Consider the following 21,197-nt stretch of genomic DNA (forward strand, 5'->3'; position numbering starts at 1 on the left):
TACTTGTCTTTCTTAATCCATTCTACCGGAGCTCGTTGGGCAATGGCAAGATCTGCTATAGGTGCGAAAACTATTTGTGTAGCTATAGATCCCATTGTAGATCCCACTGCTGGTGCTATGACAACAGGTGGAGTCGAGTTACCACCGGCCGGATCGTCCAATGGTCTAGGTGTAGACCCATTGACATACTCCCATTTGTCTTGAAGTACAAGAATGGTCTCCATTTGGTATTTCCATGTATCATAATTGGAGTTGTCTAACTTAGCAGATGCTTCCAGATTGAGGTTGCTAGTCATAGACATGGTGCAAGAAATGTGAAATATCTTAGTCAAGTATAAATGTGAATAGAACATGAATACAACACAATTCAAGATATAAGTAATTATATTACTTTCCAATAAAGTGAGTACAAATAACTTGTGTCTGGAAACTAGCATTAGATTGCCTTCTCTAGTCACTTTTGCTCGCCTCAGCTTAACTTGGGACTTTATGAGCTAGCAGCTTGGACTCTATCTCTTCTAGTTGCACTACAACACACTAGTGGGGTGAGTATTATTAACAAGAGGAGGTCGAGTTAACTATCTACCTAACTCATCCTTGTTGCTTGCTAGACCACTCCTGTTGATTGGACACCCCTTTGCTTGGCATCCCTACGTGTAGTCCAAAGGTACACTACTTTGTTCAAAGAGAGAGAGAGAGAGAGAGAGAGAGAGAGTTCACATTATGAGAAGGGTTATTTCTATTCTATAAACAAATATAGGGCTTGAACATTGGATCAACTTACAAAAGACATCAAAATTTTAGCTAGAGCATACGAAAGGAGCTATTAGGTAAAAAGAAGAAGAAGAGATCTTATACTTGTTTCCTAATCCTTTAAGGAAAGCACAGATTTAAATACAGCTCATCATTTTCCACTCATCCTTTACCTTTGGCATACCCAACATCTCTAAAATGTACTTGTAGAAGCTAAATCCACAAGTTACAATGTACAATATAGAAAAGTATATCCATAAGATTACATTGGGGTGATCACTTTGTACACACATGCATTAGCAAGCTCCTTTATGGAAGGTAATTAATTAGATGAAAGGAATTAATTGCAATATATATACATAAGGGTATTACATAATTAAACAATGTGCTTCATACATGTTAATGTTGAATGGTGGAAATTATTAAATTCAAAGTTCAAACATGGATATGTATGGAATGTAAAATTCTAAAAGTAGAAGCATTTTAAATTTATTCTTGTTTTTCTTATGTTATGCGTTATGGAGGTTCCACCTTGGGAGATCTCTAATGGAATAAATAGGGGAAGATATTTGAATAGAAAGGAAATCTACATGCTCTAACTTTTCTTGGAAATATAGGGTGCATGTGTTGCTCTTTTCACCTTGGTCCTTATTGATGCAATATTCTTGAATCGAAATTGGCACCTTTAAAATTTTATGGAGTAGGATCAACAAAATGCACCATGCACACCTTGAATTAGATTAGGATAAAAAAAGCACAAGAAAAAAGGGACCGAAATGAAGTTTATTGCATTTTACTAAAAACATAGTTGTAGAAGTGATCCTTTTGTATCATTACTAGTCATATACTTGGGATTTATATACATTAATAGAGGAAGTATGTGTTAAGAAACAACTAGAAATGTTATGTGTAAAGATGATGAGATGGAATGGTTAGCATGCTCAAAGTGGAAAAAGAAGGATATAATTGATTTGTAAATATAAGCCATCGTAAAAAAATATGGCTTCATTTGCAGTTTGATAAAATGAGGATAAAATAATATTGGCATTGAGCTTCATGTGACCAACTCCATTGTTAGGAATATGATCATGGGGTGCAAGCTCCTGACGTTGCACCAACCTACAAAACCATAAAAGAATATAAGAACTCAAAATTTATTTGATATAAATTCTAAAAATCCACTACCTCACATTATTTCATTTGGCTAGCATTACTACTAGAACATCTGTTTTCTAAATTGTTCATGGAAGTCAATATTGCATCAATTGTATTGTAGCTATAATTTTCCTATAAAATTAACATGGAACACATATATACGCATTCATTGCTCATAATAAAGTTAGCGTATAGTTAATCACATTGGTTTTCTCTCTCCCTCCTCCACATTTCACGTTGTGTGTTGTCTTGGATTTATTTCTAGCCACTTGCTCTTTTTTGGATTCTCTCCAATGTAGGCATGCATACCACCCATATCTCTTTAATAATCAGGTTGGTCCGTTAATACTCTTTAATGAATTGAACACCTACTTTGGACCTTGGATCTACTCAAAGGATGCAGACCCTTGGATCAAGATCCAAGGGATGGAATTCGAGTAGTTGTTGCCTTGCATGGCTTTTGTGATCCAAGGGATGTTGTTGTGCACCTGATCTATCTTTCGCCTTTAAAATCATACACTTGGGTAGAATGCCTGTAGATGATAAACGGATAGATGTAATTCCCAATGGACCCATTGGTGCTTGGCCTGTGATAGCCGCCATTCAGGTGGACAAAGCTAACTACTAATGATAGGGAACTTTAAAGCGAGTGAAAATGAAATACACAGGGTGCAATGAAGCGAAAACTACAAAGAACTTGATCATGAGATGAGGATCGATGATGCATTCACTCTACAAAGACTTAGAAATATAGATGGATGTTGTGATAGGCACACAATTCGTGCGACTTAATAAACATGAATTGATTCTCATATAGATGGGTGTTGCGATAGGCACACAATTTGTGCAACTTAATAAATATGAATTGATTCTCAAACACATGGGGAGTGCATCAAGCAGAGGTGACCACAATGCACAAAATAAAGATGAAAGTGCCAAAGTCCCATTTTAGTGAGATCTAATGAACATGGCTATAGTCAAGGGCACATTACTCACTCAACCAGTGCTCTAAGTCTTTTTCTTATGGTTCAAACATTGAGAGGCTTTGTCTATGGAGCTCAAATATCACGCAAGAGGTGGGCCTCAATTCAACTATAAGGAAATGTGAGGCTTTACAAAGGTGATGAATAAATGGGGCTCAAGCATAATAATGTTGATGGAGAGGGTTTTGTGAGCCTCTATGGTTGAATGATGGGGAGTAGGTTGTGGTGAGTGGGTTGTGAGTGCCATTCTTGGAGTGATGGGATTCTTTCATACATTGAAATTTGAGTTGAACCTAAAACCATTATGAGGGTGGTCTGATCAATGGCATGAATGATGCCATATGTTAAGGAAAGATTGGCCTCTTGTGGGCCTAAAATGGAATGGAGTGTAGAATTGAGAATGTTGATAGTAGGTCAGCTTCATGGGGTAGCTTCATGAGCCATCGAGGAACTAATGACTTGGCTCAAATCGAGGGCTCAAGCTATGAAAGATTAAAGAGAGGGGACTTAGGAGCCACTGAAGGACATATGAGTGGGGAATGCGATGATGCTCCGACTAGCTAGGGATTATGGACAATGGAGACCATTGTGAGATGAGATAACAAAGATATCATGGCTCTCTTGGATTGCATCATTCAAGATCATAGATCCTATGGTGGAGGTATCATGGCCCTTCATGAAGAGGCCCCTCATCGAGCCCTTGCAGCATTGTGGATTTCTCTACCTAGATCACTTTTCATCAAGCCTTCTCTCTCCTTGCTCAAGATCTCTCCACCTTAATCCAAAAGGGTGTGAGTTTATGCTTTCCCACTTGAATGTTCATCTTGCTTTTGTCATTTCCCAAGAACGCGTTTCCATTGATAGCAATAAAATCCAAGCAATCATGGGACCTCAGCCTATTCGCATTAACATATTTGAGTTGATAATCTTTCAAATCTTGGCAAACTGCCATAAGAAGTTTGGGGCCCTATTTAAGAACAAATCATGGCCATTCTCAAGATTAAGCTAGCTTCTCCTCCAATTCTTAGATTCCCTAGTTGTAGCAAAGTTTTTGAGGTTGAAGATGATGCAAGTACTTGTACAATCGGGCTCTTTCTTTCCAAGGAAATCCATGCAATGGATGATTTTGATTTAGTCCTAGCTAATACTACTTTGAATTATGCTACTTACGATAAAGAGATCTATGCATTACTCCAAGTAGGCGCTCAAGCATTGGAGTCACTAGCTGCTTGGTATAAAAGTCATTATCCACACCAACCATTAGCTAAGATTGCAATTAATAATGTAGCATCATTATCCCCTCACTGTAGGACACTTTGGAGTGCTCAAGATTCTTATGCATTTGTAGAGAATTTTGTTGGCCCCATCTGAGAAAAGATGTGGAAAAGTTCATCAATCATATGGCTATTGCCAACAAAATAAGATTAGTAAAGTGCCTCATTGATCATACTTTCCTCTTCTAGCTCCTTCTAGGCCTTGGGAACATTTTCCCTCTCATATCCATGTCACTAAAAAGGGACATGACTGTGTTTTTGTGGTGGTTGATAGATTCTCCAAAACGGCCATCTTCATGTCTAGCACCAAGCATTGTGGTGCAATCCAAGTAGCCTAGCTATTCTTCAAGCATGTGTGGGTTCATTTTGGTTTTCCTACATCCATTGTCTTTGATAGGGATTCTAGATTCCTCTCTACTTTTTGCACTATGGTCATTCATGTATACTTAGCTTAAGCATCGTATAGCCTGGCATCTACCCATTGATGGTCAAATAGAGATGGTTAATAAAGCCTTGGTTGAGCTTATCAGACTTTATAGCATAAGCTCAAAACTTGGCATGCTTATCTTGGCTACGTGCAGCATGCTTACAACATAGTACCATATTCTTCTTGGTGAAATCCCCTTTGAGGTATGTCATTGTTTTCAACTTGCTTTGCCTATGAATTTGCTTGTAAGCCCCTCAGTTCAAAGCTTGTTCTTCCAAGTTAGCCTAGGATATTGCCAAAGTGGAAGCTTCCTCAAAGCATCACCAAGATCTCCATTAGCTTGTGCATCATACATTGGAGTAGACATAGACAAAGTATAAGCTCTAGCTTGATGATGACCATAGGCAACCTATCAACTTTGAGGAAGAAGATATGGTTTACTTGCATATGCTCAAGAAAAGATTGGAAGAAAGTCCACATTAAGGCCCAAGCCCTTAGATATGGACCTTTGAAAATTCTTAAGCAAGTTAATGCCAGATTTGCCTCTTAGCCTCTCTCTCCATCCAATCTTCAACGTAAAATCTCTGAAGCCCTATAATCCCCCACTTCTCTTTGATGAATTAGTGCCTATTTAGCCTTCTCTTCCCATAGATCTAATTCCAAATCATTATTAGCCCCTTGTATATGATACTACATCAAGAATAGGGCTAGGAACCCAAGAGTTATAGTTTGTGGCACAAAGGGCCATATTCCTTCCAAGGCCACTTGGCCTCCTGATTTCCCCACTTTGATTGAGTTTGTGGGAAGTTTCAAACTTTATCCATCATTGGGTCTAGTTGTAATAAGGCAACCCTGTCATTCTTTTATTCAAATTTATATTTTCCCACCTTGATTGAGGATGTGGGAAGTTTCAACCTTCGAAGGGAGGTACTGATGTGGATCCATCGTTGGGTTCATGTTTTCATGTTACTAATAGTTGTAATAAGGCAACACTACCATTATTTTTTTTAAGTTTACTCCTTAGATTGCTATGGCTTAGAGGTAAGATTATGCAACCAAGGTGGATGCTTTGTATGGTCAATTACTATCGAGTCTTGGATTAAGTCACTAGCTATGCCTAAGGATGGTAGTTGGGCCATTGGACCAACCATAATAAACTAATCCAAGCTAGAATGTTTGCTTACACCTTGTAATGAAGGCTTTGCCTTGTTGCCATGATGATGATCAAAGTCACACCAACTTTATGGTAGGTACTCCACAACTTGATAACATGGTATCCATGAGCATTCTCTCAATCGATGTCAATTACTAACTAACATTGTTTCCCTTTTTGGGGAGATAGCCTCTTGATAGTAGGAGGCAGCCTCTTGATAGTAGGAGGCTCCATAGACATACCCCACTTGAAGACTACCTACATTGGAATCCTACCATTAGATCCATCAGTTCCTACTTTGATAGTAGGAGGCTTCATAGAAATATCCCACTTGAAGACTACCTACATCAGAATCCTACCGTCAAATCCACATACTTCCTTAAGATGAAATATAGCTTATATACCCCTCCACATCCTCATCATAGGTATCTTGTAGATGTAGGGTGGATCTTTATCTTTTTCCCTAGCCTTTGCTGCTACACTTTGGGGATTGGTGAGCAAGATGATTGCAACTAGCAAAGGAGGTTCCAAATCGCCTTGCCATGGAGACTATATCAATGATCCCTTACTCCAAAACAAGGGTTCAAAAGGAATTTTATGCAGATGAGTCATTGTGGTGCATACATACTTCTCCATTGAGCTAGCTTGCTATCCACAGTGGACTTCTAGCTTGTATTGAGAGTTTCCCTCCTCCATTCCCTTTCTTAGGGATACTAGGGTTGCATTTTTTGTCTATTCTTATGTTCAATCAGTTGTTTTGGTTTCTTGAAAACATCTTTGAGTGAGTATTATAGTCAAGCTTCACATTAAGAATCCACAATGCTCTTCACTTCACAAACTATGATTGCCACATTCCTTGCCATCTTTCATAAAATTCCAATTCATCGATCTTCAATACAAGTAGCCTTTTATTTCTTAAGGGTGATGAACCTTGCTATCCTTCCATTGCTCAGGGCTGCCATATACAATAAGCTGGCCATGGCTAATGGAACTTCATTTAACATAGATGCACATACTAACAACTACACATGAGACATCAATTGAGAGAGGAGGGTCTTGTTCCTCCAATGGCTCGTGAAGGGTTATAGCACTACCATTTATTGGTGATAGCCTCTACTAATAATCCTCCCTCACTAACCTTGGCCAACCCGACTAACTCGTACATTCCTTAGAAGATCTAACCAGTAATCCTAGATAGGGTTATTACGGAATGGTCACATGCATTAAGAGATTGCCACACATTGCCTCAGTGTACACATGCTTCAAAAAAGATGTGACCAATGCCTTTGGCTTAGGGGACTCCAAAGTTTTTCCACAATAGCATTTGTCAATGACCTGTACTCTTAAAAGCTTCTCCATGTGTCCTTGGAATTCTCATTGGGCTGACTTAGCTTTGTTTGGTTGTTGCTCATGGTTCTAGTGCCATGCCATTTTAGCTATCTTGAATTGGGCATTCCAATTGTGCCAGGCGTTCCAAGATCTAGTCCATCAATCATTTGGTATGTCCTACTCCCTGCTATTTAGTTTTGCTAGCTTCTAGGTATCAAGCTCATCAGGCTCTACTTGATTTCAGTTCTCTACCTTTCATTGGTTTGTTTGAGCTTTTAATAATTCTAGGCTAGTTCCACCATTTAGTCCAAGAATTTTGAGGATTCCGATGTTGCTTCCTTGGATTTTCAGTCCCAAATGCTAAAATGATTCACAAGGTCTGCTTAGTCGGAGTGGCATGTGATTGCTTTGATAGGGGTTGTCTCATTCTTTGGAAGACATCACATTTCAAAACTTTGTTTTCAGCTCCATCCACAATCCCATCATGGAATGGGATCAAGCACAAGTTGGCCACCATTTCCACACATGCTCATAGTTTGCCATTCTTCATCGGAGCCACCACAATTGGAAAGGTCTAATTGCTCTTGTCCTTTGTATATATAAATCTTGCTCACAATAGTTATCTAATTCCTCCTTCACTCACTTGGCATATTAAGAATTTGTTCTATATCTTTGCTATTGAATTGGCTTAGTATATAGTACCAAATGAATCAAGCGTTGGCATACATTGTGCAAAGCATCTTTGAAATCTATATAGTCCCAAGCAAAGACATCTCAAAATTCTATGAACAAGTTAGTGACTAGCTTACATTAACTATGTGATGCCTAAAGAAGCTCAGCACTACCCTAGAGGGGCCATCACAATAGAGCAAAGTGGACCTTGAAAGTACAAGAGCTGCTCCTGCTGCCCCCCGCAGCCCTCCTCTACCTCCTTCCTGCCATCTCCTCCCTCTCCACTGCCTTCTTCTCCACCTCTTCCTCCGCCTTCGCTGCACCTCCTTCCTCGCCTCTTCCTCTGCCATTGTTGCCCCTCCATCCCCGCCTCCTCCCCTGCTGCCTTCCTTGCCCCCTCCTCCACCTTTGCTCCCCCCTCCACCTTCGCTGCTCCTCCCACCCCCCGCTACTCATTCTACCCCCCACTGCTCTTCTCACCTCCCGCTACCCCTTGCCTCTTCCCTTTGCCCTCTTGCTCCCTTTCGTTGTCCCTCTCGCCTCCCCCCTCCGCCTTCTTCACCTCCTCTCCCCCGCCTTCTCCACCTCTCCTCCCTGCCTTCTCCACCCCCTCCTCCTCGCCATCCCCTGTCGCCTCCCCCTAGCTCTTTTTCTTCTCCCTCCCCGCCTTCTCCTTTGAATCCTTCCTTCAACCTGTCTTCTTCCGCCCCCCTTCGTCTTATCTCTGCCTCCTCCTTCACCATCTCTCTGCCTCATCCCACCCCCCCTCTTCGCCTCCTTCCCTATGTTTTTTCCCTCTTCTTCCGTTGCTGTGGGAGCTTTGTGCTTGTTTGGAGAAAGAAATTCTTGGTGGTGACCCTTGCTCTGGATAGAGGGGCTCTGTGGCAACACCCTTGAATCCCACAGCTGCGCTAAGGTCCTCTTTTCTCCAGTCGACAAGCAACAGGTATAGCAAGCAGTTCAATCCCTCTAGGACAAGGCGATTGTAGGTAGAATTGTGGGCCTTACACCCACAAGGCAACAGGTGCGAGAGTGGATCCAAGCGAGCTTGGCACTAGAGGGTGACCACATTCAGGAGGTCACCATCTATGGAAGATGTGTCTTCCTCATCTAGTTGAGCTCCCCCGATACTGCCTCGACACGTGGAGCAGAGCCCCATCCTCCTTGGCCTGCATTTGGTGTACCTCTTTCCTTGGTACCATGGCTTTATAGTGGAGGACGACACACCATGTTCCCCATTTTCCGATTACGCTCCGCTTCCTAGGGCTCCCAAAGGAGTATAGAGCCATCCTCCCCTCCATTGATTAGGCATTTGGCATCGTGCTAGAGTCTCTACTAGATTTAGCCGCTTCAGTGGTAGTAGATGACGGGGTCCCCAGGATCGGACTAGAGGTTGAGAGCCTAGAGTCCCTCCCAAAGCTGATCCTCCTAGAGAATCTCGAAGGGGGCACACTTCGCCAGCGAGTGGAGATTTCAAGGTTACCAGGCCAATGTCTTTGTTGCTGACAGATGGGTCACCTAGCCAATTCCCCCCTACCCTCGCAGAGCAGGCAGAGTTAGCAGGCCAGAGCCCAGCACCCCCTAGATAGGAGCAAGAGGAGTCTCAGACCCCCTGGGTGACCCCCTCAGAAGGGGACTGGACCCAGGTTAAAAAGAAAAAGAAACCAAGCGAACAGGCCTGCAAGCATCGTAGGCAGAGGGCTAGATGCAAAGAGAGAGACAGGGCTTTTCAAGAGGCACCTGTGGAGGAGCAGTAGCAGGAGCCCTTATGTGGAGATCCATCTCCCTTAGCGGAAGGGGCCATTGCCCAGCTAGAGGATCCTCCTGTGATGGAGATTCGACATCCGCACTCACCATTGCATCAACAATGAGCCCCAGGAGTTCATGACATTGCGACGGTAAAAGCTGCAGACATTAGCCCGACAGTGGCTGAGGAGGAGCAAATCTAGATCCCTGACGAGCCTGATCACAGTAGGGGGGGCCTGTGGTCGCCCCTAATCCCCCCCGTCCCCCTCTCCTCCAGATCCCGCTCCCTCTCCACTCCCCCCCTCCCTCCTAGATTCCCCTCACCCCATCCCCCCTGCTCCCCCCTCCAACTATGGTCACCCTCACCACCTGCCTCCCTCCCTCCCTCCCCATCCCCCTCCGCCCCCCTCTCCACCTCCTCAGTAGGTTCTTCAGCCTCGCACCCCTCCCATGCCTCGACACCCCTGCCAGCAGGCAAGGGTAAGACGACGTCCCCTTCCGCTTCCTCGTTACAGCATCCTGTCGAGTCGAGGAGGGAGCCAGAGGGAAGGGGCTCATCCTCCCGGCTAGCAGCTCCCAATCTCCAGCCTAGGCATCCCTTACCACGGGACTTCTAGAGATTGGGACCCTAGAATTACCTGGAGATTTTGAACTCTTACCCTCTACCCGTGGAGGTAACGCTTGTGGTCTTGTAGCCCCGGAAAGGGGGTTCGATCAGCCTGGTGGGCTCCTAGACACACCCAGTTTGGAGATTCTAGTTCGCATCCATAGGGTTGGAGAAGTGGTCCCTACTATTATGGGAGATCATATTTCACGCATGATGGATGAGTGGACGAGGCCATAGGGACTAGACCTTTGGCACACCCATGGTGCGGAGGTGAATTTTCAGCTTTGCTTCACATGAGAGAAGCCCATGTGTGGTTTGGCAATAGGAGTTATCAGATTACCGCTTGAGGCAAAGGTTGATCATGCATACTACTAGCCACTCAAGAAGTGTGTGGAGTTGTTTGGGGTAGAATTCTTCTTCATGATGAAGTGGGCACGGAAGATTAGCATTGAGCCGGTGTCCACCTTAATACGTTGACATACAGACACAAACTACTCGCCCTCCAAACCCCTAGCAAAGTCACATAAGGTAGTCTTTCTAGAGCATGCACCCACTCACAGGAGAGCCTTGCTTTCTGCATCCCCGTCCTCATGAGCTGGACCATAGTGAGTTGGAGCATGCACAGGCTCCACGACCGTGCACATAGTCAACCACAGTACCTGATGCTTCGACAAGAGTTGCAAAGGGCAATGGTAGGGCAGGCAGTGGACATCCTTTTAATTCAAGAGCATATGTTCTCAGCATCAAACATCAGATAGCGACAGCACCTTCTCCCAGGGAAAGGTCCAGAGGAGTGGTCCCTTGCAGTAGGATGGAGCGGAGGGGTTTGCATCTCGGTCTCACAGACAGTCACTCCAGAGGTCTATGATTGGGCACAGTGGGACAATGGACCGGTCGGGTCCTTTGGCAGATGGAGTAGATTACCCATGGAGGCAGAGGCGAGGCTTGACGTCGTAGTGCATCTGCGAGGGGCAAGGTAGCGGATGAGAGAGATTGACCTAGCCATCCCTAGGTCTTGGTGGGAGGGACTTCGCATGTAGATGGACAGTAGATTGTTGGGCCAGTTTTCTCATATTGGTATCCCCTTGAGGATGATGATACAGCGAGGCAGCACGCAGCCCAGTTTTTTTCGTGTAGGACCTGGAGGCCTACTTTAGGCACTCACTGAGAGAGACCCAGAGATGGATGGAAGTTTTGATGGGATTCACTGGCAGATAATCAAAGTGGTGGGACATTTGGGGAAGAATTGGCACATTGACCCTCCAAGTATCTGAGAGCAGGATGCCCCCAAATGGCGCCTCTAGCTTTGGGAGGGTAAGCCCTTGAGGGAGGTCCAGTGGGATCCGGGAGAGTGGTTCTAGCCCTCCAGGGGCGGCCTTGCCGAGCAGGTGGACAAGGTGCCCTTCTTTTCCTACACCACACGGATTGGTAGGAGGCTTCAGATGGACTCTTCGATGTGAACCCCTTCGAGGGAGAGGCATTGGGTGGCCCAGAGAGTGCCTCGGGATGTCTGCTCCAGCTTTTGGATGCGGTTATGGTCCAATTTGTAGCCAAGGAAGATATCCTACTTCTACTGGTTGGTTGCCCACAAAGGCTTGCCCATCGGCCTGTGGTTAGAGCAGATGCAAGTGGAGGGGTAGTGTCACTATTGCTTTGCTGGTTTTCTGGAGATGATCCCACATTTCCTTTGGAGCTGTCGTAGCACAGCGAGTGGTGGTCTTGTTGACTGATGGAGGACATGCATTCCAAATTGATGAGATCTCCCCATCTTACCGGATACAGGGTCAGAGCATTTAGAGGATAGAGCTCCATGAGGTAGTCCCTCATGATAGCCTAGCTCCTCCTCCTCCGGAGGGCATCGTAGTAGCCAGGTTGCTCGCTGCAGGTTGGTAATGGGTGAGCATCCGTCGGTTCCACCCTCGGCTACCTTGGTCACCATTTGGTAGAATATCATCTACACCCTTTGCTCCACCTAGGAGCGTGGGACCCCAAGCTCTAGGGCGATTGTCGCGAGGCGTGCTCGATTCTACAAGGCTTGGCCTGCATGAGTTTTTTACATTTTCACTCCGCGAGGGATTCGGTGGTTGTATAGTCCCCCCACCTGGCTATTAGCCCCCGTACCAAAGATCCCCTAGGCTACTAGTGAGCTGGGTTTCTCTGGAACAGACCGGTTTTCTTTCAACGTTTTCCCGGTTTTTCCACACACACTGCTGAGTACCTTCGGGCGGTTGTTTCTGGGTGGCTGTTTTGTATGGAGTCTTTCAAGCATTAATAGAACGTTCCTTTCTTTGAAAAGAAAAAAAAAGAAAACCCTGTGATGCCTATCTTTAGTCCCAGTATACTGGTTCAGAGATTGGGCTGTTTGAATTGCTTAGAAGACTCTCAGGTGCATGGCTGCTCCTTTTCAGGACGTCCGCGAGCTAAAGTATGTCTGTGGTATGACACTTAAACTCCTTGAATGCAAATCCGGATGCAGCTTTCACCATCTTAGTAGTGAACATAGAAGGAAGAGAAAGCTTTGAATATAGACGTTGCAAAAAATCCGGAAGAGTTTTGGTAGCTTTCAATTTGAACTAGTGACAAGGTAGTCTGCATCTACCTTCTTATAGGACAAGGTAGTCTGCATCTTCCTTCTCATCGTGATGCCCTTTTCGAGTTGTATCATAATGCAAATTGGTGAATCAATGCAAGGTCTAGCTTTCCCAAAGCAGAGGAGGGTCTGTGTTTAGCCAGCTGAACAAGTGAACTTAGCTCTGCTGACTCAAAACTTCTGAGACCACAAGTTAATACAGCTACTAGCGCACAAGGAGGCTCTATTGACTGCACTTGCAATTGTGCACACTACTGGCGCTCAAGCAACCTATACTCTTCACGTTTTGCTGGATTCCCAGACCGAGTTCGATAGACAATCGTTGAGCAACACTCATCTTTGCTCTGAATCCCCTCTAATGAGCTCATTCTTGCATATGAGTTTACAGAGGTAAAGTGGATTATGCTCTATCAGAAGGGGTGTAGAAATCCGTGCTTGGGAAGATGCTAGGACGCTTTCCATCTTGTTGATGCCATAGAAGACAAATCGTTCAATTGATCCAACCAACAGGTGCGAGATTGTCACTAGGTTGGATAGGGTTTACCCCTCGAAGGCTTTAAGCTGATGCTAGCTTGATGTGTACTGCTCACCTAATTTGGGATGGGGTGTGACACAATGCAATCTTCTTGGTTCAATGCCAAGCCATCTCTTTTTCTTCTGACCTTACTCTCAGCTGTAAATGATCGCATGCACATAGTAGCATCCATCTTCGCTCTGTACCACACACGGCAAACTACTGATGGTCCTAGGTTGAAGTAATATTTCCTATAAGACCACATCAATAAAGTGGGCTGGCAAGCCTAGCCTAACCTTAGATATAATTTTTACCATTCAATATTAGCAAAATAATGAAGCAGTGACAGAAGATAGTGTTGTTAGTGAGAAAATCTGCTGTAATGGTAGTTGTAAATAAGAAATAACGCCAGCAAGTTATTTGGAGCTTCTCACATATTAACTGCAACAGAACGTGAAAGGTAGAGGATCTTTTACCTCACAGGCATGAATGTCATCGCATCCACATATGAGTTTCCCATTGAGTGTATCTACAGCTTGAAAAGCTCCTCCACCTTCACTTCTCTACAGAACAACAAACCACGTCCTTTAATTTGATGTTAAACTTGATCATATAGCTGAGATTCTTCTGAGCAGTAGAGCTCGAAAAAGGAACTGTTAAAGACCTTGTAGAAGTCAACGGCAAGGAAATTGGACCATCTGTTGCCAGCATCAGCGTAACACACTCTGAGCATTTGTGACAGCATATCGGAATTATCTTGGCAAGCAGCCAAGTCATTTGGATCAGTGGGAAAGAAATTCTCGAGAACCAAGGACTTTGTTTGTGTATTCAAGGGGGATGATTCTCCACGATTTGGACAAGATCCTGCATTCATTCCACCATCACCATCTGAAAAGGCATAACGGTTTCAATTTTAGAGACATTATTCTGACGATATACTTCATAAACAAATGACAGGACCTGGAATATTTGGTATATTAGCACACTTACATTGATTCTCCAGCACATAGTTCCATTGATAAGCTATGCCTTCTGTACTTTCCTTTGAAGAAATCGAAGTAAATACCACCAGTCGCTGATTCTTGGCTATCATATCACTAACCAATGGCCAATCTCCCCCATCTTTAGGCATCTCTCCGACAGGGAACCAGAACGGCATCAATGCAGCAGCGGTAAATACATTTGTAAGGCCATTTGGTGCATGAACATAATCTTCAATGAATATTGTGACAATCTCGGAGGGGTTGGCTGATAAAAAAGCCTCTATTTCCTGTAATGTGTCAAGAGCTGGTTCCTACAAGAATAGATTTTGCAATAGGTAAGTAGATTTACACAGAAACAGGTAAAGATCAAAGTTTGAAGTCCTAAATTTAGAATGGTAATGATGGTCATCATCATAACGTGTACCATAACCATAACCTGTACAACGGAACAATACTGAAAGAACGGAATAGAGTTAGGGTGTGAAAACAAAACTCACAAAAGCTGTGAAGTCATAGCACTGCCCTCCAAATGAATGGCAGAGCCAAACATCATTTTCAAAATCGTACATGTCCAGCATCAATCCCCTCACCCCATTCTGCACGCATACCCATGGGACCGTTTTTTGTTGCTATAAAGAGAGGAGATCGGCCCTACAGTATTGAATCCTCTGACAAATATACATTAAATTATATATATTGCCCATCGATTTGCTACTGGCAAAAATCCTCTGAACACTGAAGGGGTAAACAAAAACCAATGAGATTTTTGATAATTTGAGTTAGCTGATGGGGCAAAATGGCATCCCACCATAAGCATCTTTTGAGACAATTTAGGTTACTCACGCTCAGCTGGCTTGTGACATTGTCCTCTTGATTATAGAATGTCACCCTGGGGACTCCTGTGTGTGAAGGCTCTCCGAGTATAGCATATGAATTATGACTTGTCAACCATGCATACTTGTTGAATGGTAAACTGTTGATCTGAAATCCATTTTCCACAACTTTTTAGTGGTGAAATAAGTGATAATTGTTTACTGATCTTCATGGATTGACTGTTAGTTATTATCACATGCTTTGAAATTGGAGATCCTCTCGTCCAACCAATCTAAAATGGAGACAATGAGAGATGTAAATCTCATGTACATATATCAGTGGCCACTAATAAGCTGCAGAGATAGATTCAAGAACCTAATAAGATATAGATAGGATACAAAATTGTTTATTTACCATGGACACCGTATTGAAAGTACTTGACCTGGTGCATCTTGTCTGCACGTCACCACCAATGGGACATGAGCTACAATAAAGGCCAGCTGCACAATCGGAGCTTGAGGAACATGTATCCAGCAACTGCGCAATTCATGTCAATTTATGGGAACTGTGAGTCTCTCTCTCTCTCTTTCTCTCTCTCTCTCTCTCTCTCTCTCTCTCTCTCGCTCTGTGCGGCACCTGTTTGTGTAGCTTCTGCAGGGAGTAACAAAGAGCCACTGGCTCCTATCTTTTAGAGATCATTTATTTAGTAGTAGCATATATGCCACACATACAGGACTCTCTCTCTCTCTCTCTCTCTCTCTCTCTCTCTTTCTAGGGTACAATCAGGATTTCATCCAGGCAGTTCGAACTCTATATGAGTGGGTATCAGGCAAAGTCAGGACTTCGACCGGGTGGACAGAGATGATCATGAGCATGATTGGGATCAAACAAGGTTATCCCTTATCACCGACCTTGTTTGGCCCAGACATCAACAACTTTGAGTCCTTCATCACGACTCTGGGAGGTGCAAGTTCTGCTGTAGCTGGCTACTTTCAATATGCAAATAATGTGGTCCTACTCTCCTCCTCGGCTGAGACACGCACTTCAGTCTTTTTGCGCCATTTAGACGTACTCCAATCTTTTTGTGACACACATGATTTGAAGGTCGACCTGGGTAAAACCAAGGTCATGATCTTAAAGACATACCGAGTGGCCACGCACAGAGCAATTTACCTTTGACAGGGCTTCAGTGGAGATTGTTGCATCCTATACATACGTGGGGTTCTCTTTTTAGGCCCAATCTTCACAATGCGACCAACTGTGTAGGCCTGTTGAGCAGGTATATGCCACGCTAGCTAGACTTGAGCGGTGGTGCATTTTCAGGATATCCCAGAACCAAGTTGCTTCTCTTTGACTTACTTGTCTGTCCAGTAGGGCTGAAGAGGACAGGCTTATCAGAGACAGATTGGTCTAAGAATTTAGGTTCTGTTTCTTGCTCGGATGATCCCTAACAAGCCATCGGTCCCACATCAAATCATACTAGCAGCGTTTAGGGGTACCCGTCTATAGCTAGATGTAGTCTTCCAGGTGGTCACTTATCTCCATAGGGTCATGGACTTTGGTATCATGACATCTAGACGGTGCAAATTGCCATGGCTAGACCTGACTTCATCTATGGCAACGGAGATGGTCTTCAGCTCTCAGATGGGAAAGGCTATAACCTTAGTGAATCGCCATAGGTAGCTAGCAAAGATATTCGCAACAGTTGTTTTGCTACGGCCAATGGTTGCACATAATCTGATCTCAAACCCATTCAGACTAAACGTTATTGGTTGCAATCAGACGATGGTGGTGTGTAGAGGCAGCAGCTAATTTCCCAACTAGATTATGACGACACCTCAAATGAGACGCTTTCCGCTCATGATTCTGACCTCTTAGCTATCGTTGACACCTACATCTTTGGTCCACTATATTCCTTTATACTCTCTATCGTAAACAACATTCTATAAAACAAGACAATTGAAGCTGAACGCAGCTATAAGTCACCGTGTCTACTTGAATCTTGCTAGAACTAAAATGGGAAGCGGGGAATTTTTAGTTTACCTGACACTGTCCAGACGAACAAGCGTGTGCGAATTCCATAAAAAAGCAGCCCACCAGTATTCCATATATAAGAATAATGTTATGGTTAACCATTTGGGAATTCGGAGTAGGAGCTAGACGTGGGGAGCACCTGCTTAGACATCAGGTAAGAATTTGTCAGCACAAGGCACTGAGCCAAACAAATTAAGTAGAGTCTGCGTGATAATTACATTTTCATTTACAAGGGGCTTGCATGAATGCCCAAATCAGGAGTATTTGCACCCACTCGACGCGGACAGTGCGTGAATTTGCCTTCGTATAGCAACACAAGAGTGGCATACTAGCCGCAAAACGCAGACCGATAGATAAAAAGTGATGTGCACGTTTTTACTTTTAGCTTATCGGATTGTCTTGATGAGAAAAATCCAAGACTTCTGCTGCACGAAGCATGATCAGTCAAACGTCCACCGGAAACCCCCAGCATCACAGACCGTTTATTGGACCGTGACTCAAAATTAACATAGCGGAAATAAGGCACAGATTTGCAAGGCAACTTGGAAGGGTGGTGTAGATACGGAGCTACGCAAGAAGATGGAAGAGGGAGATGCAGGAATACCGATGCAGATACTCCGAGAGGGAGAGAGAGAGAGAGAGTGAGAGAAAAACGCAAAGGAGGGAGATGGGAAAGCTACCAAAGCGAGCCAGAGATGATAGAAGAAGAGGCAGTAAGCGAATGGTGGAGGTGGGCGAAATGAGCAAAGCTAGCTACAGTTGAGCCGGTGGAGCACATGCAGAAGAGATCACAGTGATGCGCGTCCAGCCGCCATGAAAATCATCGACCCACGAGGAAGGTGGCCAACTCACGTATTCACATATATATCAACTTTTCGTACATTACAAGAAGCACTCCAAAGAATAGTCTCGTCTAAACAAGCCTTCCAACCCCATTCGTAGAAATAATCGCCTTCTTTCCTTTTGTTGATAGCGATCGTGTTTGAATGAATACTATAGAGCAACACAAACACATTTTTCGTGAATTAGTTTGAGGTGACACAACAACATCAATCATTTATTAAAAAATATGTAATTGTCATTTATCATTTGCATTTGTTTTATTGAATCCAAAGGAGAAAGGTAAATCACTAGTACATGCAACACAACACAAAGCTCAAGCTTTTCTCCATTTAGCTAAGAAGTAGTATGCTATGGGCACATAGATGATAAAATGACTATCTAACCAAACACAAGAGGCACACTAAAAAAACATAGGCCATGCCGGCACCACAACATAGAGATTTCTAAGCATGGAGAAGTGTCCAATCACAATCTAAAAACACATTTATACATTAATCTCTTATTTACCATATATAAGACCCATGTAGGACAACAGTTTAGTAGCTAGAGAAAATAATGATAGTAGATGAAATTGATACAAGAAGAGCACTTAGTCTAGCTCCATTATTTGTTTACTTCCAAAAGTAGAAGAAGAAAGGTACCTTGGAAACATAAACCACATTGAAGCCTTGAGGGAAATTAGAGGTTTCCAATGTAGACATTGCTTCCTTTGAGGAAAACTTATTGTCCAGGTTCACCGAAGCTAGGCTCCAAGAAATTGTGTTACAAAGAATTCTTGTGAGTGGCTCCAATCAAGAAAGTTCTAGACAAATGACTCCAATCAGTTGCCAAACTATAATAAAAACCGTCTGGACGATGCACCACCATTGGCATAATCCAACAAAGGCCTCTATACTAAAGGGATTGGCTATTAGCATAAGATACTAATTCAAGGTTGTTGGAATTCAACATGAATTGTTTCGATTTTGGCAAACCAGAGCGATTCATCTCATTGCAATTTTGATTTCCTTGAAGCTCGATAAATTTCTACATAGCTTCCAAGCATCTTTAAGCATCATGGCTCGCATTTTTTAGATTATTGTTTCTCAAATGCTCACCATCACCATCACCTTCCCTCCATCTTTGTGGCACGTTTGGGTTCTATTGAATCTTTTGCTTTACTTGCAAATTTTAGACTTTTCATGTTGTTTCTCAAAATGATCATCATTTTCATTCCATAGTTGATGCAAGAAATTCATTTTGGGGATCTTTGTTTCTCAGATAATCATCTTTCTTGTTCATTGTTGATGCAATTACTAGCACATTCCTCGTCTGCTCTAGCCATGGAATTTTGAATTAGTCCATTGTTGCAGGTCAACCATCTTTAGCTAGATAGTTCAAGAGTCTCTATAGGGCACATTTCAAGTGCCCTATTGGCTTTCAATGTAGCTCCTTTCCTCAATCTTTTCTTTGGTCGTAGAATTTCAATCCTTGTAATTGGTCCATGACTAGACACTTCACTTAAGGGAAAAGTTTCTGAGCTCCCTCTATTTTGTTTCCCTTGTTAGATATCAATGCTCCACTCTCATGTAACTATGCAGGAACCAGCTAACTCTACTTGTAAGCCCTGGTTCCTAACTCTACTTGTAAGCCCCCATATGAGGAGAAGGCATTTGAGTAGCTCAGTTATTTGGTAGGTCCTGGTTTGGACACCAGATGGGAGCCATGTGTGGCCTGATGGCTGGACGGCTTCAGATAGAGTTGGCACACCACCAACCACGCTACATGGAAGTGCGGGAAGGCATCCCATACTGACCGCACTGAGGGTAGATGGAGCATTTCCCGAGGTAGCCCACTCTCGGGTTGTGAGGCCCGTTTGGAGCCCCAGATGATCTCGGATGGCTCTGGACCGAATGGATACCGTAGATTAGTTGCTCTAGTGTGTGCTACAGTTCTACTGTGTGGTCGGTGGCCTATTTCAACCCCCAGTTGATCATTTTGGGTGGATTGGGTCAGTCACCCAATTGGGTCTAACCGACTACGACTGGTGGCCATATAAGAGCAAGACCGTGAAGCCCATCATCATCACTGGCTACAGTAACCCTGATTCCTTAGCATCCAGCCTCCGTCCTCTACTGTTTTCGACATGCCATCAAAGCTTCTCTCACAGAAGTGCACGGTTGGGAGGCAGCGCCATCTATTGTATCAGTTTTACAGTGATCAAATTTTTGATTCTCCATACTATCTGCTTTTCTGTCTTGCGTATGAGATTCTGTTATCTGCTGAGCACAGACGTTGTATTGTTTTCTTACATCCCTGTACTATATTCTTTTGACTTTTCTTGATATAACTATTGGTTTTTGTTTTTGCCACTTCTAATAACTTTGCAATAGCTAGTAGCCCACAAGACACACCTGCTGTGATAACTCTCAAAGGCAACATGTCTTGTGATCTATGCGATGAAAATTACTTCATCAACAGTTAGTTTCTCATATCTGGTAAAATTTATCACATGCTCTCACTTTGTAGAATTTCTAGTGTTGTGCCCACCTTGCTTGCTTGTTTGTCTTAATCTACTCTGCTCTTTTGCAAGTTTTAAATGTCATGAGGCATTGCATCAATCGCATGTGCCTTAGTTGCTTTGGTGTGCACTACAATAACCATCCAAACATCCATGGACAAGTAGGCACATTTCAGCTACACCTTCCCACCTCACCCTTGCAACCCTTCATATGATTATGGGAATGCAAGTTCAAGCTCCTCTACATCCCTCTTTGATCCTCTGATATAAACTCCGTCCTCCATGGTTTTGCAATAGCTCAGGTTTTGCAATCTAATCAAAAGATGTGACTCATCTAGGCTACAAGCTTCAACCCAAGATGCTAGGTTCCCTCTGTTGCCTCCCTTTCTGAGCTTACCACTACCTACTTCCAAGCTTGTTTGCTCTAACACTTCCTCCATTGCCTACTATTTTAAGCTTACCATCACTTCCTCTGACAACCCATGCATACCCCTCCTAGCTTCCCACTATTGCCTCCTTTTTGAGCTTATCGCTGCTTTCTCCCAATCCATTCATGCCAACCCCCCCATCTATGCTGCCTTTTGTGTCTTTGCTATTCCTAATCCCCTTTGTACCTCCATCCAAGAGTCCCGCTATGGGAGTAGCTTCCTAACACCTTTCTGGTTCTCACACAGCTCTAAGTATTCTTGTAGAGTGATCAAAACGTTCTTTTTGAAAGGTAGATTTAGCTCAATCTAAGGTCTACAACTTCCCATGTAGTTCAGTATTAGCTCAAATAGCTTCAAGTTGTTGTAGGTTGTGGTCATGTAGCAGCCATCAAA

At 43.5% G+C, this 21,197-nt stretch overlaps 1 protein-coding gene across 1 annotated transcript; it reads right to left on the minus strand.

The window, feature by feature from the left end:
• Positions 1 to 1,782: 1,782 nt before the first annotated feature.
• LOC147897967 (PLC-like phosphodiesterases superfamily protein) lies at positions 1,783 to 17,732 on the minus strand. Its single transcript, XM_087380475.1, has 9 exons — positions 17,638 to 17,732; positions 17,043 to 17,172; positions 15,414 to 15,536; positions 15,030 to 15,167; positions 14,684 to 14,782; positions 14,194 to 14,497; positions 13,868 to 14,091; positions 13,680 to 13,766; positions 1,783 to 1,872 (listed from the first exon to the last, which is right to left on the minus strand). Exons 2-9 carry the CDS (start codon positions 17,133 to 17,135, stop codon positions 1,840 to 1,842), a joined length of 1,101 nt encoding a protein of 366 aa, XP_087236601.1. The 5' UTR covers positions 17,136 to 17,172; positions 17,638 to 17,732; the 3' UTR covers positions 1,783 to 1,839.
• Between the last annotated feature and the right edge of the window lie 3,465 nt (positions 17,733 to 21,197).

The sequence above is a fragment of the Dipteris shenzhenensis genome, chromosome 10 (genome assembly GCF_047967505.1).
Source record: "Dipteris shenzhenensis isolate YYH24624 ecotype China chromosome 10, Dip_SZ_1.0, whole genome shotgun sequence".
Lineage (NCBI taxonomy): Eukaryota > Viridiplantae > Streptophyta > Polypodiopsida > Gleicheniales > Dipteridaceae > Dipteris > Dipteris shenzhenensis.